This window comes from Zootoca vivipara, chromosome 1, assembly GCF_963506605.1.
Source record: "Zootoca vivipara chromosome 1, rZooViv1.1, whole genome shotgun sequence".
Taxonomy (NCBI): Eukaryota; Metazoa; Chordata; class Lepidosauria; order Squamata; family Lacertidae; genus Zootoca; species Zootoca vivipara.
The window spans coordinates 66,532,036-66,557,783 of NC_083276.1; the positions used below are offsets into that span (position 1 = coordinate 66,532,036).

Sequence of the window (25,748 nt, forward strand, 5' to 3'; positions counted from 1 at the left end):
GTGTTCTTGTTATTATAGTTTATTCACAGCAGGATTTGTATGCATAGTTAGCACTAACAAGACGGAAAGGTATCAAAAGGCTTACTGCAGGAAACTTTAAATCTGTGAACAAACCCCAAGCTTCAAAGGTAATGATTTACAACTGTATTATATTATTGTTTTCCTGGGTCTGCATTATCACTGAATTCTCAGGCAATGTCCTATAAACATAAGATTCTAGGTATCTTATTGACAACAAGCTTTTAGGTTGGCCACAGGTTTCTAAATAAAGCAGAAAAATAACCAGTGAGATCTTCTCCTGGATTTAACAGTTTTGGTGCAGAGGTTTCTCTGCAGAACTACCACTCAGTGTATTCCAAGTGACAAACTTTGAAGGCTCCTTGCAGGGCAAAGATAAAAAGGATACTAGTGTAAAACAAACAACTCACCCAATGTCAAAATAATTATTTGTATATATACAGTCATACCTCGGTTTAAGTACACTTCGGTTTGAGTACTTTCAGTTTAAGTACTCTGCGGACCCGTCTAGAACGGATTAATCCACTTTCCATTACTTTCAATTGGAAAGTTCGCTTCAGGTTAAATATGCTTCAGGTTAAGTACAGACCTCCGGAACCAATTGTGTACTTAAACCAAGGTACCACTGTATATTGGTTCTAGCCAGAAAAAAAGTATGCATACACAGGCAGCACATTTCAGTCCTGTTCCCTTCAAATATATTTTAGCTGAATACCACCTCAATGTTCTTTAAGATCAAGTGTGGCATATTGCCTTCAGTATTGGGCTTGAACTGGGGAAATGTGGGCCCATTCCCAGCTAAGAAGCTTTATGGGAATGTGGTATTTCCACCTAACGTAGTTCCATGGGCTGCTGAAAGGCAAGATAAGGGGTGTCCCAATGTACACGGTTCAAAGTTCTTTGGACCAACTCTGGGAAACCAATGGAATAAATGCAGGGCCGGCACCAGGATTTAGGAGGCTGCTGGCAAGATTTGCTCCAGTCACAGTGCTTCCCTTGCCCCCAAATGCAGGGTGTTCCCATTTTTGCTCCACTGCACAGAGGCAACTGATGCTGCACTTCCTTGCTGTTAATCACTTGCCAGGAAACAGGGGAAACAGTTGCTCCTTGCAAGTGGCATCACTCATTCACTTGCCTTCCTTGGGGCGGTGGAGGGGGGGGTCATCAAGAAGTAGCAGCTGCTGCCTGGAGGGGACAGAGGGCAAGCAACTGCTGCTCCCTGCTGCCACCAGTGCAGACAGGCAAGGAGAAGGAAGAGCCATGAGCGCCCTTGCCCTCTCCTCCTCAGCTGTATAGAGAGAAGGAGGAGGTGGCACATGGAACAGGGGAATGATGAGGACTATGGGAGCTACTGGTTCCTCTTTAGCCAGGCCTTTGGCTGACTGACATCTAATGCCCTTTTATTAAATGTGTTATGGAAGGGCAGATTATTGGGTTGTCTTTGTTTTCATTCTTATGCTTTGACTATAACAGGTTTAAGGCGGTATACAAACTTTAACAACAACAACAACAACAACAACAACAACAACAACAACAACAACAGGCAGGTCAATTCTCACTGCTGTCCAGAGAAGGAGAGTGGGTGTCAGTCTTGGATATATTACAATGCCAACATAATAAATAAAATGATTAAATTGTACAATGCCTGAATATTAAATAGCTCTAGAAACTATGCTGCCAACTGCTTCGAGTCTCCTTATATAGAAAAGCAGGTTATAAATCCTGGAAAATAAAAAAAAAGAATTAAAAAATATGCAAGTTCCCTAAGGAGCTGGTAACAGGAATAATAAAAAAGAATTCATTCCCTGCCATGTATGTACAGGGCCCATAATGTGCATGCAATAGGAACTCTGGGATGTGTGTGGAATCAAGCGTAATGTTTTGTGTACAACTGTCAATAGTGGTAAGTACATTACTAATGAGGACATATATATATTTATCTATACGTTTGCACACCTTACACCACAATTCTAGATATAAACTTGCACACTGCTGAATCTGCCTTCTAGCTCTCTCTAATTCAATACGTTTTACAAAACGCAGTAGAAAAACATAACTTTTAATACCACCAGTAACCAAGAATTCCACTGTAAAATGTGTAACTCACAGTCAACGTTCCACTTGATGCTCCTCGGAGGAAGTTTAAGGGTTTCATTGATCTTTTCAAGGACTGTCTGCAGCTTTTGTTTCTGAGCTATTTCAGACTGTGTGACTTCAGCCACGTTGAGTTTCTCACTCTCAAGCTTCTCTGAAGTGATAATGGAAGAAAAAGCTGCAAGTCTACACCTCAACTCCATGTACCAAGTGCAATGCAAAGACATTCTGTCCCACATATAACAAAGGATTTTCTGTAGATAACTGGTCTGAAGTTTCAAAATTTGGCAACTTCTCAAGCCTATCACACTTTGCCTTCTGTTGCATCTCTGTTCTCCTAAGAATTCCACCTGATTTTCCATTTATTTCCATTTATTAATACCGCACTCATCTGGCTGTGTTTCCCCAGCCACTCTGAGTGGCTCATAGCATATATCAGAATATACTAAAACATCAAACATTAAAAACTTCCCGATACAGGGCTGTCTTCCAGATGTCTTCTAAAAGTTGTGTAGTTCTTTATCTCCTTGACATCTGACATCCACAGGAAGGGCACCACTGCTGAGAAGGCCCTCTGCCTGGTTCCCTGTAACTTTGCTTCTCGCAGTGAGGGAACCGCCAGAAGGCCCTTGACGCTGGACCTCAGTGTCCGGGCAGAGCGATGGGGGTGGAGACGCTCCTTCAGGTATACGGGACCGAGGCCGTTTAGGGCTTTAAAGGTCAGTACCAACACTATGAATTGTGCTCGGAAATGTACTGGGAGTACTCTACAGGTGTGCATGCTGCTGCGGGGCCACCACTGCTCCAGAGCTCACCCAACTTTGTCCCATCGCATCTTGATGACTACATAAGTTACTGATGCCTGCAGCAATATGAAGCGTAAAGGAATGGAAACCAGTGCCTATGTTACTCCTAACTACAAACAAGCACCTGAAAAATGTGATATGCATAAAATTATTTCTCACCGAAGAGTTTCTGCAGTACTTGTCCATCATACAGGTCTTCAGCCAGGTCTTTTACAATAATTCGTTCTCCTACTAAAACATCGTTAATCCAGTCAATTAGCACCTGTGCAAGAGACAAAGATTCAGAAAAACTCTGTATGTGTGTACATCACAAACCGATTTTCCACTTTGCGCAATGTGGTCTCAGAAATGACAGAGGGTGCTTCTGGACAGTAAAGGTAAAGTGACCCCTGACCATTAGGTCCAGTCACGGACGACTCTGGGGTTGTGGCACTCATCTCGCTTTATTGGCCGATATTTATTTATTCCGGAAAGTAGGTCTGGCTTAATGTTAATTGTACAAAATTAGACAGAACAATTCCTTCTGATTTCAACTGTGCTGGGATTTTGTCCTCATGGACAGGAACTTTTTAATTTCACATTAAATAACCACCGGCTACCCCAAGGCCTTGGGATATGGCAGGTGTTAATGTATAAACAGGCAGAGTTATAGCAAAATAATAATAATAATAATAATAATAATAATAATAATAATAATAATAATAATGATGTTGGAATGCAAACATAGAAGAGGCAGTGGGACTGAAATACATCTACACACAGACACCTCAGTCTCTAGCATCTGTAGAAACTTAATCTTCCAAGCTTTTGGAGCAACATTAAGCTCTGAAAAATGCAAAATTGTTTGCCCTTTTTTGTCATTGGCAGGGCTTTTGGCTTCTACTGTAAATTTGAGATGTACAGTAAAGAGGAAAACGGATGGAGTAGCATGAACCGCAACTTAAAAGCTTTATGGGGGACCTTGGGCCAGCCATCGTTTCTCAACTTAACCTACCTCACAGGGTTGTTTTGTGGATTAAACAAGGAGGGGGGGAAACCATGTATAACACCTTGAGCTCCTTGGAGAAAAGGGTGGGATATAAATGCAACAAATAAATACAAATGTTTTCTTTGCTTTGTATTTTTAGAAGAGTTTTAAAGTGCTTACATATTTACCTTCATCAGCTCCTGTAGTTTTGGGTCACTTCTTGAATTTGGATCAATCATGGTTCGGACTTCATTTTCCTCTTTAGGGGGGGTGGAAATGGGGAAATAGGAGATATCCATTACAAATAAAGTAGGCTTGTGGCATTTTGTTTCCATCCATTATTTAGGTTAAGCAAAAATGTATTTCAACTTACCTAGCATAGTATCTTCAGGATCTAGTTCAAAAGGGATTGGGCTGAGTGGTAGGTTAATGGCATTTATTCCTTCTTCTTGTAGTTCAGACACTGAGGAGGAGAAGAAGAAATAAAACAGTTCAGAGAAACTTGTTTTTTTCTTAGCATTTACATCTTAAAGCTTTCCAGCAGCAGTAAGGACGTGAACTCAAAGCCTAATCTCCACATGTATTTAGCAGAAAAGTAATGGATCCAACAGTGAAAAATATTTAGCCAATCCAAATTGCAGCTCTCATGTGTAACTGACAATAAGCAACTTTGTGGGGAGCCAAGCACTTGGACCTGTATGCTTTTCAAAGATTTTGAGAAAACCGGCATGCACATGCAGGGGCACACATAAACCCAGATCTTCCCCATTCTCTCTCAGTTTCATGATTTGTTCAAGCCAGCTAAAATGAAGCGGTTCTGGTTTGGCTCTTATTTTTTCATCCTTGAAACAAAATTCTACAAATTCAAACAAGGCCGTAGTCAACGTGCCAAAAAAACAAACAAAACAAAACAAAACACCACATCCCTTCCTTCTACCACAAATCCAACTGCGTAATTTATCACAAAGGCACTCTGGTCACATTGCCAAGTTGCAAAACCGTGAAGCATTTTGTTACACTGATGTCAGACACTGGTCCTATTAAAAACAAAATTTACATTGTGGAAATTCTTTTGTTTTGCGTCATGTTGGTCTCTAAAATTTCAGCTCAGCTACCTCACTGGAACTTTTCACAATTATTTTTTAATTAGCATTTGTTAATTGCCCCCAAACTTGGTTGTCTCAGCAATGTACAAAAAAGAAAAGAAAAAAAGGTTACGGTAATTCAAAATGGGTAGCATAAAATACCAGTGCATTTGGCAATCAAAATACCTGAATCACGCAAAAACATCTCTAATATGTTATATTTGATGAAGCTAATACAAATGATGGAAATATTTGTGTTTGTGTGTGCATGCATACACACCCACACACCCACACCCCAGAGCATCTATTTTTAGGCGAACAGACGTCTTAATCATAAGATCCAGGAATACAAGTTCATAAATCTAAACTATGACATTTGTCCAAATGAGCCACATTCTGTCCTTTAATAATGCAAGAGTCCCCTCGAAGTTACTGTACTAGAAACTGATGAGCACAAATACTGCTGCCCACAAGGTTTAAATTAGCTTTATTCCCTTAGCATATGCAGACTAGTGCTCCACGCTTCATTGTATTAAGACTTCCTCATGTACTTAGATAACTATTTATATTTCCTTAGGTCAGTGATTTTCCAACTTTGTATTTATAAAGAGCTTCTCTTACTTCATTTCACATCATTGCAGAGGAGAAAGGAGGGGAGCAGCTGTGAAAGGTTCACACCAACCTCCCTCTGGCAGTAACCAATCTTCCCTGCTGTGGGAAGACGCCAGATATATTCCCTTAATTGCGTAAACATGATTTGTATTGTTGATGCATTGGCTGCAATATACTTGATATCTCCTTATGACAGCTCCGTATCAATGCAATACTGTGGATTTCAGCTTCTTCTGTGGTCACTAGTATATAGTATGCCACCTTAGTGAGGACAGGTGCTAGGAGAAGAATTAACTGGAAAAGATAACATTGCCTACGTTTGTGGGACATGTGGCCGATTGAGGTAAGTCAGAGTCCACTGTTGCAGACCTTTAAAAGAGCTCTAAAAGATTTATTTGTTCCATCTGCTTAAATGTATTATACAGGTTTAATTGGGCTGCTGAATTGAACTGATTGAAACTGGATTAGGAGAATTTCAGCCCCTAAAAATTGCCTACATGTATTTTAAATAAATGAAAAAGTTAAGGTAAGATATAAGTACAATATGGGGATTTTAAGATTGTATCATTGAGTATTTACGCTGCCCAAACCAATGCAATGCTGTAGTGCTAGAGATGCAAACACGCTCATGCGAGTCATTAGAAATGTTGTACATGAGGCTATTGCTGGTGGCTGTTTCATTAACATCATATTATCCATTTTCATTTTTTAAAAAAGTTAATGCTATTTATTGTTATCAAAGCCACAAGACACTCTAATTACAAGGTGACCATTTACTTGAATTTTACCCATATAATCATTTATGTTAAATGAAGTGAGATAACCCAGAATTTGACAATGGCAGAAAACCTGGTATAATGCGCACAAAGTTCCCACTTTAAGTGCACTCTCCATTATGCTGTGGTAAGTGGGGCTCCCTCTCAGTGCCCATCAGTTGATTAGCACACAGAGGGAGACCAATGACACTGGGTGAACTAGGGAGCTCCCCATCAGGGACTCCCCAGCGGTGAGTTAGCTTAAAAAAACAACAACCAATGGGGCTCTAGGCATCAATAAGCTGATGAGAACTGATAGCCGCCCCTTTGAAGTCCATTTGCAAGCAATTGGCTCTAAGATCCATCCTCTTAGAAAGCAAATGCTCAACACCAATCAGCAGAAGGCTGGTCCCGTTAAAGTTTGACAGGTGGGTGACCCCATCCACCCATCATAGTTGGCCCAGAAGAGTGAGGAAAGGAAGGATCCAGTCCGCTGGCCAAATCCAGTTCCTTAAATATATAAAAAGGAAAAGAAAAAACACATACACCAAGCACTGGCATAGATTTAATGCAGCAGACACACATTCGGGAACAAAATGCAAGCAAATATATATTCTGTTTCTTTTCAGAAGGATCAAATAAAAACTCTAATAAATCTTTGGGCTAAAGTTTGAGAAATGCAAAAAAATGAAAGGTAGATCAAAGTCAGCAAGAAAAATGAGATTTTGCACCTTTAGCTGTAGTGCAAATCCACATATGTGCATACTGAGTTTCATTTAATTTACTACAGATGAATTACTTCATCTAGATGCACAGTTTTGTACATTTTGTACTGTACACAGTGTTGCATGCAAATGAGGCAAAAGCCTCTGGGTTGCATCCAGCTTCCTGTGAGCAAGATTCCACTCATAGGACATTCCCACTGGCGGAAACCACAGTGGCGATTTTTGCCAATTTCCCCATACCTCTGCAGCATCCTGTGAAAACCTGCGGGGGAGGGGGAGGGCAAGGAGAAGGCAAACCAGCATCCTTGCCTCCAGTGAAAGCCTCTCCAAAGCCCTTTGCATGCATAGAAGCAGGGCAGGTCTGGATTAAACCCACTGCTTTGAGGGTAGCGATGAAATGATAGACCAGTTAAATGTGTGATTGGAAATTAATTATCACAAAACACATAAACATGAATTTGCAACTATGCAGATGGCTTTTTATGAGGTGATCATTTTAAAAAGTGTTTCCAGAACATAAACGGAACATTCTTAAGCAATCCGTTCTCAAAAGACTTAATTAATGAGGGAAGCCCCCCGAAATAGACACATGCATGTTTACAATCAAAAATCATTTTCAGGAAACTATCTGTAGCACAACACTGTCCCTAATCCATTAACTGCTGACTCCCAGCCAATCACTTGTAAAGGTGACTGTGCAAACAACATACATCAATCTGATGGTGATGCATTAGTACACATTTTCCAGAAAGGGCCTATTTTCTACGGCCGTTTCATTTCTCTCTTAAATAAAACATAACAAAAATGGAAGGAAGTCAAACAACACAATCTAATTGGTTTGTGTATAATAGAAATTAAAGGCCTAGGGCCTTGGACTTTTCTCATCTGCCCAATGTTGTGCAGTGAGCAGTATTTTTTTGTCTAATCCATTATCTTTTTCCAGCTTTCCGTTAAATGGAACCAGCAAATATTACAAAGCTGTTGATCAAAGAGGAAACGAACACCCAAAACAAATGATACTTGTTCAACACACAGTAACTGAGCTTTTCAGCCTTCACTGTATTTTTTCAGAACCATTTTGACTACACAATGTCTACCACCTATTCCGATTCCCATTCAGCAGGAAGGATGGATTTATTTATTTATTTAAAAAAAGCACATTCTTGTCTTTACACAGGAATGATGCAACAGCAACCTTGCACTAGCGCCTCTTCCAGCTGGATAAACACTATATCCTTTGAAACTTAAGTGACGGTACAGGAGACTCTTACAAGGGGTCACAACAAAGTGTGCTGATTTGAGAGACTGGAAGAGGGAACCTGGGCACCTCTGAAACATCACCAACCTACAACACACACCCCAACTGTAGAGATGACCTATGCCAATGTGCTGCTGTTCCCACCAATCAAACCTTCAATGAGAGAGAGAACCTATAAGGAGGCAGCTTCAGTCAACAGGGTACTCAGTGCCTGCAGATAATGTGGGGCACTACAAGGGACATGCCAAATATGAAAAAAGGATTTGTGGTGCCAAGAGCTTTCAAAGCTAACAGTTTCTGCTCTATATTTAGTCATACCTACTTCTAACACACTTTCTTCACGAGCAGAGCAGTGTGGTTTCGCTTCTTAAACTGCATTCTTTCAGTTTAAGCTTTTAGGAAAAGATCATCCTAGCACACGGTTGTGGTTGGCAAAAGAAGAAGAAAGCAAAAAAGAGAGTCTATTTTTAAAAGGATCCTAGGGATTCCATAGATTCCTTCAGCTTTATTCAATAACCGCATTGAAGAAATAACAAGACCCATCAGTTTGAGGGAACACATTTAACCTTATGATTCCATTAGTCCAAAGAATTATGTTCCACGAGGGCCTGTTAAAGCAGTGGTAGTCAAACTGGTGCTCTCCAAATGCTGGATTACAATCCCCATCAGCCCCAGTCAATGTGGGGCCAAAGGGCAAGGAGGGCAAGGGAACTGTAGCCCAACAACATACGATGGGACCACGTTGACTACTTCTGTCTTATAGGTGCCGCAACTCGGGGAGAATAGATCAGTATCCACTAGGAGCAATGCCTTCTTAGCAGTGATCCCTGAGGGAATCCTGTCAGATCTACAGTTAGCACTTTTAAAACTAAAGTATATTATTTTAATTCTGCCACCACTGATGCTCCTTTGCTCCAGGTAACTTTATTCCTAATGCCAAAGCACCCACAATTAGGAAATTGCAACAGATATTTTCTGCGTAACTTTTGCTTGTAATGTGAAGTTGAGCAATGAATGCAACTTGAATTACCATTCTACCGATATTGACATTTCAGATAACACCACTTAGCACTTCTATACTGTACTGATTTAAAACAGAGTTGGAAGGGGACGATGCATTATCACAGTGACCTACAAAGTAGGTCAGTATTACTATCCACATATTGAAGGTGTGGGATGAGCTGTAGCTGAGGCTAGTAGTTTGTCTAAGCCCACCTAGTGTATGCAGTGCAAACATAGTGGCAACATAGTCTTCTGCTGACTAGGTTCTGTGACATCTTATGGACTAATCCAGGCACCCCCAAACTTCGGCCCTCCAGATGTTTTGGACTACAATTCCCATCTTCCCCGACCACTGGTCCTGTTAGCTAGGGATCATGGGAGTTGTAGGCCAAAACATCTGGAGGGCCGCAGTTTGGGGATACCTGGTAATCCATTGAAGTCTAGAGCTTATTTCTTGAAAAAGTTGGATTGGGCTGTAAAACTGCAATCTTATCCACACTTCATTTAGAACACATCTCACAGATGCCAAATAAAAGCTTGGTGAAATGTATTGGATGCTCTTCCAGATAGGTTTGCAAAGGGCAGCAGGTGAAATCATACTTCAGCTGACTATGTGGACTTTCCTCTTCCTTTAACCCAATGTTTCCCAACCTTGTGCCTCCAGCTGTTTTCGGACTACAATTCCCATCATTCCTGACCACTGGTCTTGCTAGCTAGGGATGATGGGAATTGTAGTCTCAAAACATCTGGAGGCACAAGGTTGGGAAACACTGCTTTAACCCAGTCTTAACTCTATACATTAAGAAAAAAATGAGTCCTAGGTTTTAGTATTGAAATATTCTGGGTTTGAGACTTGGCAGAAAAGCAACGGCCCCTCCTTCCACACATCCACACTTCTGGTTGCTGATCCAGGGCCATATACAGCTGGAGCAAGAGAATCAGAGACACAGCAGCTGACTATACTTCTGCAATACCAGCTTCACTGGTTTCAGATAAGCAGGCATGAGCAAACAAATAGTCATGTAAAAAGATGCTGCATTTGATTTGTCCCCAACCTCCTGAGGTAGTTGCCAGGAGCAGACACAAAGCAACTGGTAGCTAACACAACGACAAATGTGCATGGTCTGTCTAATTAGCAAACATGAAGCTGTAAATGAGGCTGCCTGGGTTTGGGGTATGTCAAATTTTTCTCAGAACATTCATGATTTGAGCAACTCAACAAACGGGAAGAGCTCTCCATGCTATATGCAGCATGCATTCACACATTCCCTTTCCCATCAACAATAAATTTATTTTAAAGCCCTAGCTACCCTTTTGCAGTACTGGTATTCTTGGGCATTAGATTTACAACAGTGTCCACAACATTGGTGTAGCTCAAGATTGTCAAGGCATGTCAAGGCAACCTGGAGTGTTGGATAAAAAAAGCTTTAAAATTCTGTTTCAAAAGAACACACACACACACACACACACACAGAGAGAGAGAGAGAGAGAGAGAGAGAGAGAGAGAGAGAGAGAGAGAGAGAGAGAGAGAGAGAGAATTGGTGCCTTGCCACCAGCTAGAGAAAGGGAGTAGGAGACACTGGATCATAGCTGCCAAGTTATCCCTTTTTTAAAGGGAAATTCCATTATGCTGAATAGGCTTCCTCGTGAGAAAAGGGAAAACTTGGCAGCTATGCACTGGATTGCTTTCAGATACACAGAACATAAACTAGATTGCAATCCTGTACACATGTGCAGTCCAACTAGTTTTAAACCTATATAACTGGATGCCAAATTAAAGCCAGAATTCTTTAAAAGTGCTTCAACCAACTTGCACGTTACTTTTCAATACTGTGATGAATAAATAATTCTGATTCAATTTCCACCCATATCTTTGTACCAGAGTAGCATGATTGCAGAAAACTTCAAATAAATCCGTTCCAACCAGGCAGCTGAGTGTTAAGATAATCAGTTCTGAATGCCATAAATATGAATTTACAAATGCCAGCTTATCCAATATAATTCCCCCATGTTTCTGGTGTTAAAGTGTGAATAACTCATGCAGCTGTTCACAATAAACGCTTTTGAATACAATCAAGTAGTCTCTCAGATACTCATGTTGGGAAATTTGATCAAACTTGTTCAGAACACAGCCAAATATAAAGCACATAGCAATACAACTGTGAGAGGTTATTAGCAACCAGCAGAATTAAGGAGACCTGAAATTAAAAGATATTTGGTTCCCAAAAAGTTTTGTTACAATAAAACACAAAACAATTTTTGCTAAGCAGGTCTAAGTAGGTTTTGAATATACAGATTTAAATTTTTTTGTTTTGTATTATTATGCAGTTCAGATATTGCTAATCTGTGTTTACTAAAATTAACAACACACCCTTCAGTGCAAAAGAACCAGTTATTTAGCACATCTATTAGAAGATTATATCATTTAGAAAACTATTGACCTCTGTGCTAAAACACAAAGTGATGCCTTCACTAATGCAACATAAAAATATTACTCTGCCAAAAAAAATTAAAATATAGCAAAGCAAAGCTAACATCACAAAGATCAATTCTGAAAACACCCTAAATGCTTAGCACAGATAATCATTCAGAGCCACAGGAATCAAACATGAAAAAGAAAATAGCAAGGGCTGTAGAATCCCTTACCTTTGGGACAAAATGCTCCACATCCCATTGTACACTATCCAAGCCCTCATTTTCTCAAACACGAGGACAACTAAAAAGTCCCCTACTTTTAAATCACTCCCTTCTGCTGCTGCCCTGTGTAGCTGTATTTTGAGTCTGTATCTCTACAGAATACTCAATGCACATTGCAACTCGAAGCTCAATGCATCATAGAACAACTGACTGACTGCCTATATAATTTAATATGATGCCACAGGAGACTCATAGACCATCTGCAAAACAAACTACATTTGCCATTCCCATCTCGGCAAATTTCATCTAGAAAGCTAAATGTTTTGACAAACAGGCAACCTCATTTATCCAAATGACTTACAGAATTCTTGGGCTATTACATTTTACAAAGCCCAACATAATTAAAGCGATAGGGAATCTGTGTAAGGCAGATATTAAGAAGGCCATGATGGGCAGTGGCGAAACATTTCCTTCACTTCCCTCCCTCTCTTCACTGCCTTATCAACATTGCCTTACTCTGCAACAGCTCTGAACCCCACATCACAGCTGTCAAGAATTATCCATTTCTTCATCGCCTCCTCTCCTGTTCTCTCCTCACCCTTGCTCCCCACCTCTTCATTCACCCTTGCACTCCTTTACTCTGCCAATGCAAACATACATTTGAACATATATTTGCTGTGCTCCAAGATGCCTTGGAAAGCAGCAGGTGTGTGTTCAAATAACGTCCACCACACCTGAGGCGTTTTATCATGTTTTTATCCCCCTTCACCACTTTCTGATTAACTCTGGGTGGCAGTGAAGAGACTCAGCTGCCCCAAAATGGGGAAGAGATCCTACCCTAATCTCCTGGTGGTCCTCAAAAGAGCCTTCCTGATTCCAGAGCCAAAGAAAAGAAAAGAAAAGAAAAGAAATTGTGAACTGGGAATTCACATCCCTGGTTTATGTTCCTTCCTCTCCTTGTTGCTCTGTTGGCCTTTGGGCCAGTTCTCAGATCTTCCGTGTAAGTGAAGTTATGGAATACTTGTGCAGCTCAGAGGAACCCAAGAGCTACCCGAAGTCCTGTTGTGCCATGGTCCTGTCTCCACATTTCAAAAGGGGCCATCATGAAGGATGGGTGGGTTAAGCAGTTCAGAGTAGGGCATGGCCATGTAGCTGGTTGGCGGCCAGTGCAAGTTGCCTCAAAACAGGTGAAAACTGTATGCACCCAGGTGCTCCATTCAACAACCCAGTGCAGCATTCCACACCAGCTGTTGATTCCAGGCCAATCCCAAAGGAGGTCTCATACAAAGTGCATTACAATCGTCAAATTGTGAGGCTACCAATGCATGAATATCACTGGTTAATATACTTAAGGAAGGGGAACCAGTCTGCATAAAAATGGTCAGATTCAGCATCGCTCCAGAACGCCCATTAATTATTAAAGTGTTCAAGTGCAGTTAAACCGATTGCCAGACATTCTCTCTAAACCACTGGATTCACTTCCTTCAAATGGCCAGCTTATACTCAAAACCCCCACCCCAGGACTATCACCTGGCGCCCACTCAGGTGACATGGTGGTCTGTTTACTCCCCTCTACTGGTCTCTACCTCAAGGGATTTATTTCCCTTATTCATTTCTCTCAATCTGGAACCAGGGCAGTCACTATTCATTTGTAAAGGAGCAGAGAGCAGTTTGCATTTAAAGGCGAATCTATCAAATTTGCTTTTCCAAAACAACATGAGAACAGAACTATGGCCCTCTTTCAACATTTGCAATGCTGTCTGAATTTTGCGGTGAAGTTCTCCCACCAATGTTTACAAAAATGTGTGCATAAAATTAATATGTTAGTGACAATAGCATACAAGACTACGTTAAATCAAGGATAGCAGCTAGAAAAATTGCATACAAAAATGTGTTTAGTAGAAATAAATTTGTACAAAAATGCTGGTGAATTTTAATGAGGATTAAAAAAATAAAAAGAAATCTAGAGAACTGAATTTAAGATTGGGAAAAAACCCCAAGAAACTCTGAGAACCCCCACTGACAGATCCTTCCACCTGTAGCAGACTCTCTGAGCTCGCCAATAATATTAACAGGGGTAACAAGCCTTTCCTTCATTCAAAGACTTAAAAGGGGGAGGGGGCTGTTGTTAGCCTCAGATCACTCAGTGGTCCTTCTGTTGTTTTCACCTACCATAGCTCCACTGTTGGCGTCTCAAGGTCAGTAAAAGGAATACCACCCCAACAACACAACCAATCTCTTTTTGAAGGCGACACATAATCTTTTCCAGGTATTTTATCTCTCAGGCCATTTTTGAGGGGCTGTTTAGCAAACACACTAAATCCAGCATATAAGCGTTGGGATAGTACTGAAAAGCTAAGCATTTCCGAGCTCTTCAAGGAGAACCATTTCATTGGGATATTCAGAATCCACAATCTTAACCTGTATAGGATGGCAGGTAAATTCTGTGAATACTGTTTAATCTGGCTGCTTCAGAAGTAACATTGCTTCCTTTTTTCCTTCTTTTTTTTTAAAAAAAAAACTTTATTGGAATTCAAAGTAACATTGCTTCCTGATAATTAGAATAAATTTTTACTGTCTGGTGTTGCCTTCATTTAGGATAATAAGCTCTTGTGCTTCTCTTCTCCCAAGCATAAAATGTCCACAACATTACTGGAAGTCTGATCTTTCTGTCTTTCACAAAACAGTGCTTTCTCAATGCCACAATTTTCAGCTTAGTGAAGACAGGAAGTTTACTGAAGAGAGGTGGGAACTCTCTCTCAGGTGGTTTTGCCCATCAGTTCAAGAAGCAATTCAGAGGCAACATAATACTAATAGCTTAATTTGTGAAAATGGATAAATACCATATCTGCAACATAACACATTTAGCCACATAACAAATAAATACAGAAATAGCACTGGAATGGCTGGTTAAAAGGTTTTGTGCACAGAGGAGGAAATTTAATTAAACCATGTAATGCCAATTACTGTCATTTCTAATTATATTATGCTTTCCTAGAAATAATGCAGATGCAGGATTCTAAAGTTACCTGTATGTTTGATGTTAATAGGATAAAATTATCTAGGCCATGAGAAAATCCAGATAGCAATGGGAAGAAAATACATTTTTAACTAACATTATATGTTGTCCAATTTAATTACTAATAGATCTTCAAAGTGCTGATTACTTGAAAAGTAGCATGCCTCCAATGTGTGTGTGTGTGTGTGTGTGTGTGTACAGTGGAAGGAAGAGTGGAAAACAAATTTAACAAATAAATCAATTTTATTTATACAGTGGTACCTGTATAAACCTATCCATCAAACCTATCCATTCTGAAGGAAATCAGCCCTGAGTGCTCACTGGAAGGACAGATCGTGAAGCTGAGGCTCCAATACTTTGGCCACCTCGTGAGAAGAGAAGACTCCCTGGAAAAGACCCTGATGTTGTGAAAGATGGAGGGCACTAGGAGAAGGGGACGACAGAGGACGAGATGGTTGGACAGTGTTCTCGAAGCTACAAACGTGAGTTTGACCAAACTGCGGGAGGCAGTGGAAGACAGGAGTGCCTCGCGTGCTCTGGTCCATGGGGTCACGAAGAGTCGGACACGACTAAACGACTAAACAACAACAACCTAGGTTTACAAACACAATTGGTTCCAGAAGTCTGTACTTAACCTGAAGTGAATTTTCCCATTGAAAGTAATGGAAAGTGGATTAATCCGTTCCAGACAGGTCTGCGGAGTACTTAAACTGAAAATACTCAAACCGAGGCGTACTTAAACCGAGGTATGACTGTAGATCTCATGACTGATAGGCTGTTCCCTGGACTTACAACAGCAACTTTTGATTCATCAGACCATCTTCCCTGCTTTGCTTCAGCTCTTCCACAAAACCTTTCTTGGAACAGCATTGGCTTTATGGACATCCTGAGCTTTTTCCAATGATCAGTTAAGCCACTCTATTATCTGGTAGTGTTCCTCCTATTTATTCACCTTTGATATATCCATCTTAGACACCAATCCTCAGTACATATTTTTTTTATATGATTCCACATTAAGAGTTTTGCTGCCACTCTTTTTGCAGCTGGTGGCTTAACTCACACAGGGGATTTTGGTGTGCATATATACCAAGACACACATTTTTATTGTCAGCATGTCTACAATTATGCACCCACGTCGTCTGAACCCTAAATTCAGGGGATAGTTCTAAGAAAATGTCAACAGTGTAAAATACAAATTTTAAAAACAAAAACATCTCCATCCGACACTCTGGCCAGCACCCCTGCTGAAGATCCCTGCACATTTCATGAATGCATGGAAGGGGGGGAGAAAGAGAGAGAGAAGAGGGAGGGGGAGAAGAAAGACCAGAAGATACCTCCCACTTACCTAGACTGCCTCCCAACTGATCCTCCTCTCATACTGATCAAGATTATTTACCTCAATGGTTTCATTGAGAGTCAACCCCTGACGCACAGTCAGTTATTTATGGACATGCCACTGTTTTGATGCAGTTTTGTGAATTAGACAGTTTGCATGTTACAGCAGCTGCAGCTGATAAAACTGTGGAGGAAATAAAAATTGTAACTGCACAGTGGGTTTTATTGGGTTTTTTTCTACACCTATCAGTAAATAGAACAGACCCGTTTATACGACTTATATTAATAATTTTCGTTCAGTCTTTCTTTTTTTATAATCTATAATCAAATACTTCACACACACCCTCCACACACATACATGATATGGTCATTATCTCAATAATGAATATATTTATCTATATATGTTTTTTATTTCTGCTCTGTACATTAGCCCAAACCTTTCATCTTTGTAACAATCTATGGCTGATTACAGTCAATGTGTGGGTTATTCCTGAAATACTAGCTGGGAAATGTTGTCATCATAGTTCCTGCCATATAAGCAGACTATCACCAAGTGTGTGGTTTGAAAATTCCATAGTGTGTGGGGATTTTCTTGGGGTGTGTGTGTGTGTGTGTGTGTGTGTGGAGAGCCAGAGCGGAATTTATATAAAACATGCAACCTTCCAATTTCAAGTAATGACTGTATGAAGCAGCTCTAAGTCATTCTTCATGCTTTTAGTGCGGGGAAGAGTTAGGTTTCCCTGTTTTCAAGCTGAATTGTTTTACCCTCCTCTTAGTTTTCGATATACTGTATGAAATTGATTTTAGTAAGTGCTTCTTTTTCTATTAAAAAAATGTCTAGGGATACTCTCATTTTGACTCAAGAAAATCACCATTTTATAGTTAAATTGGGAAAAATAAATACAGCAAATGGACCAAGGTACAAAGATTCACACAATGTTTAGGGGTATGCGTAACCCTGCATACCCCCAGCAAAAAAAAGGAATGATTTTAGTGATCTGAACTGGTTTTATTGTGTCTTATGTATCTTGTGACTTTCTAAAGCTACTTTGAATTCATGTCATAAAGAAAGGTGGGGCATATTTATTTTTAAGAAAAGAGATACAAAGTCCAATAATGAAACCAATTGCTCACTACAAAAATGACAAAATGGCACTTTCTGGGGGGGGGGGGGAGAAAATTGGAAGTTGGTAAAACTATCTGTCCATGGTTATTTGGCTATAGTTATTACTGCTGTTGTTATGAGCGGGGGCTATAACTGCCTTGTTTTATCGCACCCTTTCAACTGTACAGTGTAGTTGGCAGTTCCAAATGATATATTTATGGTTGCTGCTCTAGTTGGCCACTTTTCTACTAAAAGTGCTGTTGTGTTTTGCAAAATAATAGATAAACATTAGCTAAGTGTTTAAAAGAGTGAAAATATTATAAATTTTATTTATTTTTTAAAATTCTGTACCACCCTTCACCCAAGGAACACAGGGCAGTTTACAATATAAAACACAACAATGCACAACATAGTAACAAACAAAAACAATACCCCCCCCAACAATTTAAAAGACCATAGATTTAATTAGCCAAAGGCCTGGGGGAAGAGGAATGTTTTTGCCTAGCATGTAACAAAAGCACCAGGCAAGCCTCCCTGGAGAGAGCATTCCACAAATGAGGAGCCACCACAGAAAAGGACCATTGCTGTGTTGCTGCCCTCCAGACCACCTGCCTCAGATGATTGCAGGGTCCAGGTCAGTTCATAGGAGGAAAGGCAGTTCTTGAGGTATTGCAGTCCTGAGGCATTTAAGGCTTTATAGGGCAAAACCAGCACATTGTATTGGGCCTAGAAAGAAACTGGCAGCCAGTGCAGTTGGGCCAGGTTCGACGTTATATGCTCATCCCCATGCTGTTTAACATCTACATCAGGCATCCCCAAACTGCGGCCCTCCAGATGTTTTGGCCTACAACCAGGGCCATCTTAAGCATATCTGGCCCTGGTAGCGGTAGAAGTGGTAAGTAGCAACAAGCTGAAGCAGTGCCAAGTGATGCCATTTACACCTCCAATAGTGTCTTAAACACTGTAGATCTGGTTACAGGTAGGTGGCCGTGTTGGTCTGATGTAGTTGAAACAAAATAAAAAAAATCCTTCCAGCAGCACCTTAAAGACCAACTAAGTTTTTATTTTGGTATGAGCTTTCGTGTGCATGCACCCTTCTTCAGATACACTGAAATAGAAGTCCCCAGACACTTACGTAGGGAAAGGGTGGGGAGGGGGTATCACTCAGAAGGGTGGTGGAAATGGGTGATTGACTGACGGATAGCTGTTGATGACTGTAAACGACTGCAAATGGTCTTGCATGAAAAAGCAAGGGTTGAGATGGCTGAATATCGCTTTATCATGTATAATGAGATAAGAATCCAATGTCTCTGTTCAAACCAGGTCCCTCCATGGTTTTGAGCTTGGTGATAAGTTGCAATTCAGCAACTTCTCTTTCCAGTCTATTTCTGAAATTCTTTTGTAGTAAGACAGCTACTTTGAGATCTTGTATAGAATGTCCTGGGAGATCGAAGTGTTCTCCTACTGGTTTCTCTGTCTTGTAATTCCTGATGTCAGATTTATGTCCATTTATCCTTCGGCGTAGGGTTTGGCCTGTTTGTCCAAAATAATAATAATAATAATAATAATTTATTATTTATACCCCACCCATCTGGCCGGGTCTCCCCAGCCACTCTGGGCGGCTTCCAACAGAAAAATAAAACACAATAATCTATTAAACATTAAAAGCCTCCCTGAACAGGGCTGCCTTCAGATGTCTCCTAAAAGTCTGGTAGTTGTTTTCCTTTTTGACATCTGTTGGGAGGGCGTTCCACAGGGCAGGCGCCACCACCAAGAAGGCCCTCTGCCTAGTTCCCTGCAACTTGGCTTCTCGCAACGAGGGAACTGCCAGAAGGCCCTCAGTGCTGGACCTCAGTGTCCGGGCAGAATGATGGAGGTGGAGATGCTCCTTCAGGTATACTGGACCGAGGCCATTTAGGGCTTTAAAGGTCAGCACCAACACTTTGAATTGTGCTCGGAAACGTACTGGGAGCCAATGTAGATCTTTCAAGACCGGTGTTATGTGGTCTCGGCGGCCACTCCCAGTCACCAGTCTAGCTGCTGCATTCTGGATTAGTTGTAGTTTCCAAGTCACCTTCAAAGGTAGCCCCACGTAGAGCACATTGCAGTAGTCCAAGCGGGAGATAACTAGAGCATGCACCACTCTGGCTAGACAGTCTGCAGGCAGGTAGAGCTGAAGGGCACTGTTGGCATTTGATGGCATACACAATGTTAGAGGATGAGCAATTAAATAGTCCTGAGATGGTATGTTGGATGTTGTTGGGGCCAGTAATGTCTGGGTGTATGTGGCAGCAAAGTTGGCATCTGGGTTTATTGCAGGCTCTGGTACCAGTGTCCATGTTAAGTCTAAGATTGGGTGGCAGTCTGTAGGCAATGAAAGGTCTTCCTCCCAGAGCTTGAGAAAGAGAGCTATCATTGTCTCGGAGAGGTTGTAGATCTCTGATGATGCGTTGTACTGTTTTAACTTGGGAGCTGTATGTGATAACTAGTGTTCTGTTATTTTCTTTTTGGGGTCTGTCTTGCAGCAGGTTCTCTCTAGGTATCAGTCTGGCTCTGTTGATCTGTTGTTTAACTTCATCAGGTGGATATTCTAGTTCTAAAAAGGTTTGCTGTAGATCTCTTAGGTGAGATTCTCTGTCTGTAGAGTTGGAACAGATGCGGTGGTAACGTAGGGCCTGGCTATATACAATGGATTGTTTGGTATGTTTGGGATGGTAGCTAGAAGCATGTAGATATGTTTGTCGGTCAGTTGGTTTTCAGTATAAGGTGGTGTCTAAACGTCCATCCTGTATTTTTATAGTAGTGTCCAAAAAATGTATTTCTTGCATAGATTGGTTCATTGTTAGGTTGTAGATCTGCAAAGCATTGTGGGAAATTAAACTGTGACACCTGATGCCTGGCCTTGATTGCTGGCTGCTGTTGAGGGGAGGGATAGAAGTAGGGTCCTGGCAGAGTGCTGGGACCACAGCAGCTGCCCAAGAGTGACATCAACACAATACAAACTTTATCACATACTTTCCAAATATAAAGGTGGCATATTTTACCAAAATTACTAATGGAAAAATATATACTCTTTTTTAAGCATCTTTTTCCAGTTAGACTCATAACACATTCTGTCTAGTTTTCCCTCCCAAAATGGCAAAAAGCAAAACATTAGTTTATCTACAAATGCCAGAGTAAGCAGACTAGATGCAGACCACCATCTATGCTCCAAGTAGCCATCCAGGGTCTCGTAACAGAATGCCAGTCTGGATGTGGCAGAAAAGACTGACTCGGTTCCACTTCTATAGGTTACTTTATCAGAAATCTGGCAAAGCAGGCAGGGATTAGGAGACATGCTTTGTGTATAAAAGGTCCCAGGCATCTGCTGGTAGGGTTGGAAAAGACTGCTTAAAATCACAGAGAGTTAGTGCCAGTCAGTACAGTATAGAAAATAAACTGTGCAGAGTAGACAAACCAATGGTCGAACTCAGTATAAGGCATCTTCCTATGTTTCTTTTAAAACTCTACATCCATAATAGAAAGTCTGAAACTGGGCTTGCGGCCCGTGGTTTAATGTATTACCAACTTATCCATCATGTAAACAAGTATGTTCCAGGTGTGCAGACAGTCCATCAGGCTGTCTCCTTATTAGCCAAAAGGCGTGTGAGCCAAGGCATTCCATTTATCAAAACTAACTTGGGATTTTCGTCTTTGGTAGCTTCAGACACCGAGCGGGTTTATGAATTTGGCTCGCCCTTCTCCCAGGGGTTATGCAGGCTGGAGCAGCTGGGGTCTGTGGCAGGAGCACCTGCATGCAAATGCTGTCATGTCAGCACTGAAACTCCAATTAGGAACCCACTTGCCAGAAGTAAATGCAGTTTGACATCAGCCATCAGTAAGAGGAAGGAAATGAGGGGCAGAAAGGAAAGTGATAAGAAACAAAAGGACTTTACAGAGCAGAGTACGTAGCTTTTCATTTGCAATTCTCATTTACGCCATTTTATATTCAAAATCTAGATCTGACTCAACCCGAGAAGAAGTGCATTTCTATTCAGATATGCCTTTGAAGTTACAGTGCAAATTCAACACATGGCTGAAAGTAAGCGAAGGTTTAGCTAATTAATTTGGCACAAGCTTGCCTTCCGATAGTAATCAAAGCTATATTAATAGTGCATGTATGCTCTCTGTTATACAGGACAAAAACAACCGACATCTCCTTTCTTTTTAATTAGGAACTGTGTTTGAAGTCTATATACGTCAAGGCTTCTTCCCTACCTGCTTATAAATGTTTGTGTGTGTGTGTGTGTGTGCGTGCGCGCGCGTTCGGGGGGGGGTAATTTATAGAAGATGTGTATAAATCTTGTGCTGCTTAGTACTTGGTTAAATATCTGTGCCAAAGCTGCTTAAATGTAATAGTATACAAGGGAAACAAATGACATTTGGTTTTTAAGGAAATGAGAGCTTTAGCAGCTCAGAGATCTAAAGTAAACACTTAAATAGGTAATGCTAGAGAATTCTCATGCTGCCTCCTCACATTTCTGTATTTATTTTTTATCTGTGGGATCAAGCGCATTAGAGAGGGAGGCCTGGAAAGCCTTGCCTCAGCCATCATTCCAAGCTGCGTACATCTGTGGTCAATTTTCCACACTTTCTTCCATAAAAGGTAAACGAGGCACTGTACTTGCAACAGGATAATCTAAACAATATGAACAATGTTACTGTTAAAGACCATCTGGCTCATCCAGCACAGCTCTGGATTTTTAACTCCTTGAAGTAAATCATGAAAATCAGGCAGTTGGCTTTTAGCTACCTGAAATCTACTTTAAAGAGTTCACGGGACATCAGGGACTTTTAGAATTCTTCTCCCATTTTGATACGGTTTGCATTCTGAGCTTTCTGCAAACCAGGGCTGGTGGAAATTGTCATATAGAATTTTCTGTAAATGGTCTCTAAGGTATTTTATAAGAAGCCTCTACCATTGTGGTTTCCTACAATTAGATCATTTGTTGTTGTTGTTGTTTAGTCGTTTAGTCGTGTCCGACTCTTCGTGACCCCATGGACCAGAGCACACCAGACACTCCTGTCTTCCACTGCCTCCCGCAGTTTGGTCAGACTCATGTTGGTGGCTTCGAGAACACTGTCCAACCATCTCGTCCTCTGTTGTCCCCTTCTCCTTGTGCCCTCAATCTTTCCCAACATCAGGGTCTTTTCCAGGGAGTCTTCTCTTCTCATGAGGTGGCCAAAGTATTGGAGCCTCAGCTTCACGATCTGTCCTTCCACTGAGCACTCAGGGCTGATTTCCTTCAGAATGGATAGGTTTGATCTTCTTGCAGTCCATGGGACTCTCAAGAGTCTCCTCCAGCACCATAATTCAAAAGCATCAATTCTTCAGCGATCAGCCTTCTTTATGGTCCAGCTCTCACTTCCATACATCAGTACTGGGAAAACCATAGCTTTAACTATACGGAGCTTTGTCGGCAAGTTGATGTCTCTGCTTTTTAAGATGCTATCCAGGTTTGTCATTATGGGGGTATTTATGAGCCTTAAAATGTTTACTCAGAAGCAAGTCCAACTGAATTCAAATGATTCTTCCTTCCCTGTAAATGTCCTTAGGAGAGGCATGTCCAAAGTCCGTATTGGGGGGTGTAATCTAGTTTAATCTGACCCCTGTGGTAGTTCATTTCCTGGGGTAAAATCCTAAAAAAAAGCTCAACAACTTCAATCCTAATCACTTCATCAAATCTGGCCCTCTTTGAAAAAAGTTTGGACACCCCTGCCGAAGTAGAACTGTTGTCTAACTCTATATTGACAAGCATGTTATAATAATTCTAAAGTCCCAAATATAAAATAAGCTTTCATAAATGTAAAAGGCAAACACATACATAAGTATATAAACCATGTGTCTGAAATAGTGGAGAACAATCCTGAAACCATTTTGACTCTCCCAGTGACCTCAAATATTTCTCTGCAAGGAGGAAGGAAATGGGAAAACCTCTCTGTTTGTCTTTTGCTTACCGATCTTAAGGGCATGTGTGTATGAATAGGGTGAGCCTGCGACCTGGATTCAGGAATTAAAGCATTTACTGTACCATCACAAAAGAATGCCCAGGCAGAGCAATCACTGGCCATTACCAGGTATCTTGACAAAGAGGGGGGCATCTCTGGCTACGGGGGGGGCATCTCTGGCTACAGGGTGGACAATTTCAAAAGTCTATATAAGGGCTTGCACACCATTGTTCTGGGTCCCTTCTGCCTCCTGCATGTGGTTGTGAGCACCCTGTTGCAACAGTTAATAAAGATCAGGCTTACTAGCTGCCTTGCTTCTCAATATTCTCTGGTTGGCCTCTGTTATTTTCTCCTTCCGATAGGGGACCTACTTAAGGACTCTATATGGGCTCTTGGATACCCCGTAAGGGAAAAGGAGCAGTTTTGTTCTCATAACAAGCACAATCCAGCTAAAGTTAAGGTGGGGGATACATCTCTCTTCCATCCAAACAATGAGTTGCCAATCAAACAAAAACACTTTAGACACTTTGGGTCGTTTTATTATTTATGGTTTATCATTTTAAATTGTTAATTGTAGAGTTGTAAGATTTAACAGCTATATAAAAAATGAGGGGCAAAGAAAAGAAATTCTGAGTGGTATCCAGTGATGACCCTAGCCCTCAGCCACAGTCCTTCTCACTAGGATGAGTTGTATCCCATGCTGCACCAGCAAGGTTTCACTGGTGAAATGGGACGTCCTCTCCCCCTACCCCATCCACCTCAAAATCTGATTCAAGTGGTGACCCAACCCCCCGGGAGCTGATTTTCTTGGGGAGGGGGATCCATGTGGCTGGAAGGGGTAGGAGAGAAATTTCAATTGCACACACAAAGATCCTTGTGCCAGCAGAACAGCAGCACTGGATATAGCCCATAGCATTTGTTTTTAAATCGTTTCTAATGTCTATCTGTGTACATAGGTTGTAAAATACTTTATGTAAAAGTGTGTCCTTTTTTTGGTGATTCATTTCCTCTTTTTTGATGAGATGTAAGTGGCCACCCAGCTAGAAAAAGGAAGGAGAGCATTGCCCTGGAGAAGGAGAAGGAACTATTTTATACAGCAGCTGCTGGCCTTTGAGTAGGAAACAGGTTGCTTCTGAAAACAGACAAACTATATTTAAGCAATATACTTAAGGCTAATATTGCAAGAAAAGGGTTAAAGTTATCTTCCCCTTTGCAGCTGTGCAAACTTTGGCTGCCTAGGTTAACAAAACAGCAGAACTTGGCTTCAAAGAGTCTCCTCCCCATTTTGAATTACTTTGTTAAATAAAATTACAAAGCATACTTTGTTTGACACTTCTATAGCTTTTCCATTATCTATCAAAAAGTGACTTTCATTTTGGTGGAAACAAAAAGGGTTAAATTAAGAGCTTGCACTTTTTTCCTGAATGTAAACAAGAACAAAAGAAGGAGGATTTTCATATTCATTGGGCTTCTGGCTCTAGTTCCCTGTTGCCACATTAAACAGAAACATTGCCATATCTGATTTCTAGGTAGAATGCACACATTGCTAAGCCCTTGTTCACTCCACCATGTTTTTTTTACATCTACTTCCTGATATCTGCAGAGCTAACATCTTTCCCTCTCCTCTACTTGAAAAAAGGTTATTATTCAGTGGTACCTCGGTTTATGAACACAATTGGTTCCGGAAGTCTGTTCATAAACTGAAGCGTTCATAAACTGAAGCGAACTTTTCCATTGAAAGTAATGGAAAGTGGATTAATCCGTTCCAGAGTACTTAAACTGAAGCGTTCATAAACTGAAGCATGGGTGTAATTGGTTCCGGAAGTCTGTTCATAAACTGAAGCGTTCATAAACCGAAGCGAACTTTCCCATTGAAAGTAATGGAAAATGAATTAATCCGTTCCAGATGGGTCCACGGTGTTCATAAACCGAAAATTCATAAACCGAGGTGTTCATAAACCGAGGTTCCACTGTACATGGATTTTATTTACACTTGACTAAGTGAAATGAGCTCTTTCCTTCTTGTTCTCCAGGTGCTTTCAGATGGCATTGTAGCGCTTTCTGGAATTCTTTTCGCCAGTTTTGTATCTCAAGGGTAAAATCTGTTTTGATTTTTCGCATCACTAATTCAGCACTTATTATCCTTGCAGTTCCGCCCTCCGCTTACCGCCTCTATGACATTTGCGGTGGGTGTGGTCTGCGACTGCCAGCATTCAGGAGTTCCAGACTACCCAGATTCTTCCTCAGTCTCTATTCTAAGATTGTCCCCCTGGCTTCATAAAAACTCATGTTATTATTGGGGAGACTGGGGAGCTGTCATTGCAAGAAGAGAAGGGAGAGGT

The 25,748-nt window shown here is 41.0% G+C and overlaps 1 protein-coding gene across 2 annotated transcripts in view; it reads right to left on the reverse strand.

The window, feature by feature from the left end:
- Positions 1-25,748, reverse strand: part of PARVA (parvin alpha) — a 71,221-nt gene that overhangs the window by 19,244 nt on the left and 26,229 nt on the right. Inside the window, exons 1-5 of one of the 2 annotated variants that reach the window (XM_035118872.2) lie at positions 11,969-12,851; positions 4,259-4,348; positions 4,074-4,144; positions 3,078-3,180; positions 2,126-2,266 (exon numbers count right to left, since the gene is read on the reverse strand). In XM_035118872.2, coding sequence (XP_034974763.1) covers positions 2,126-2,266; positions 3,078-3,180; positions 4,074-4,144; positions 4,259-4,348; positions 11,969-11,996 — 433 coding nt within the window. In that variant the 5' untranslated portion in view covers positions 11,997-12,851. Of the gene's footprint in view, positions 1-2,125; positions 2,267-3,077; positions 3,181-4,073; positions 4,145-4,258; positions 4,349-11,968; positions 12,852-25,748 lie in introns of those variants that run through there. The other variant, XM_035118864.2, reaches the window with a different exon arrangement.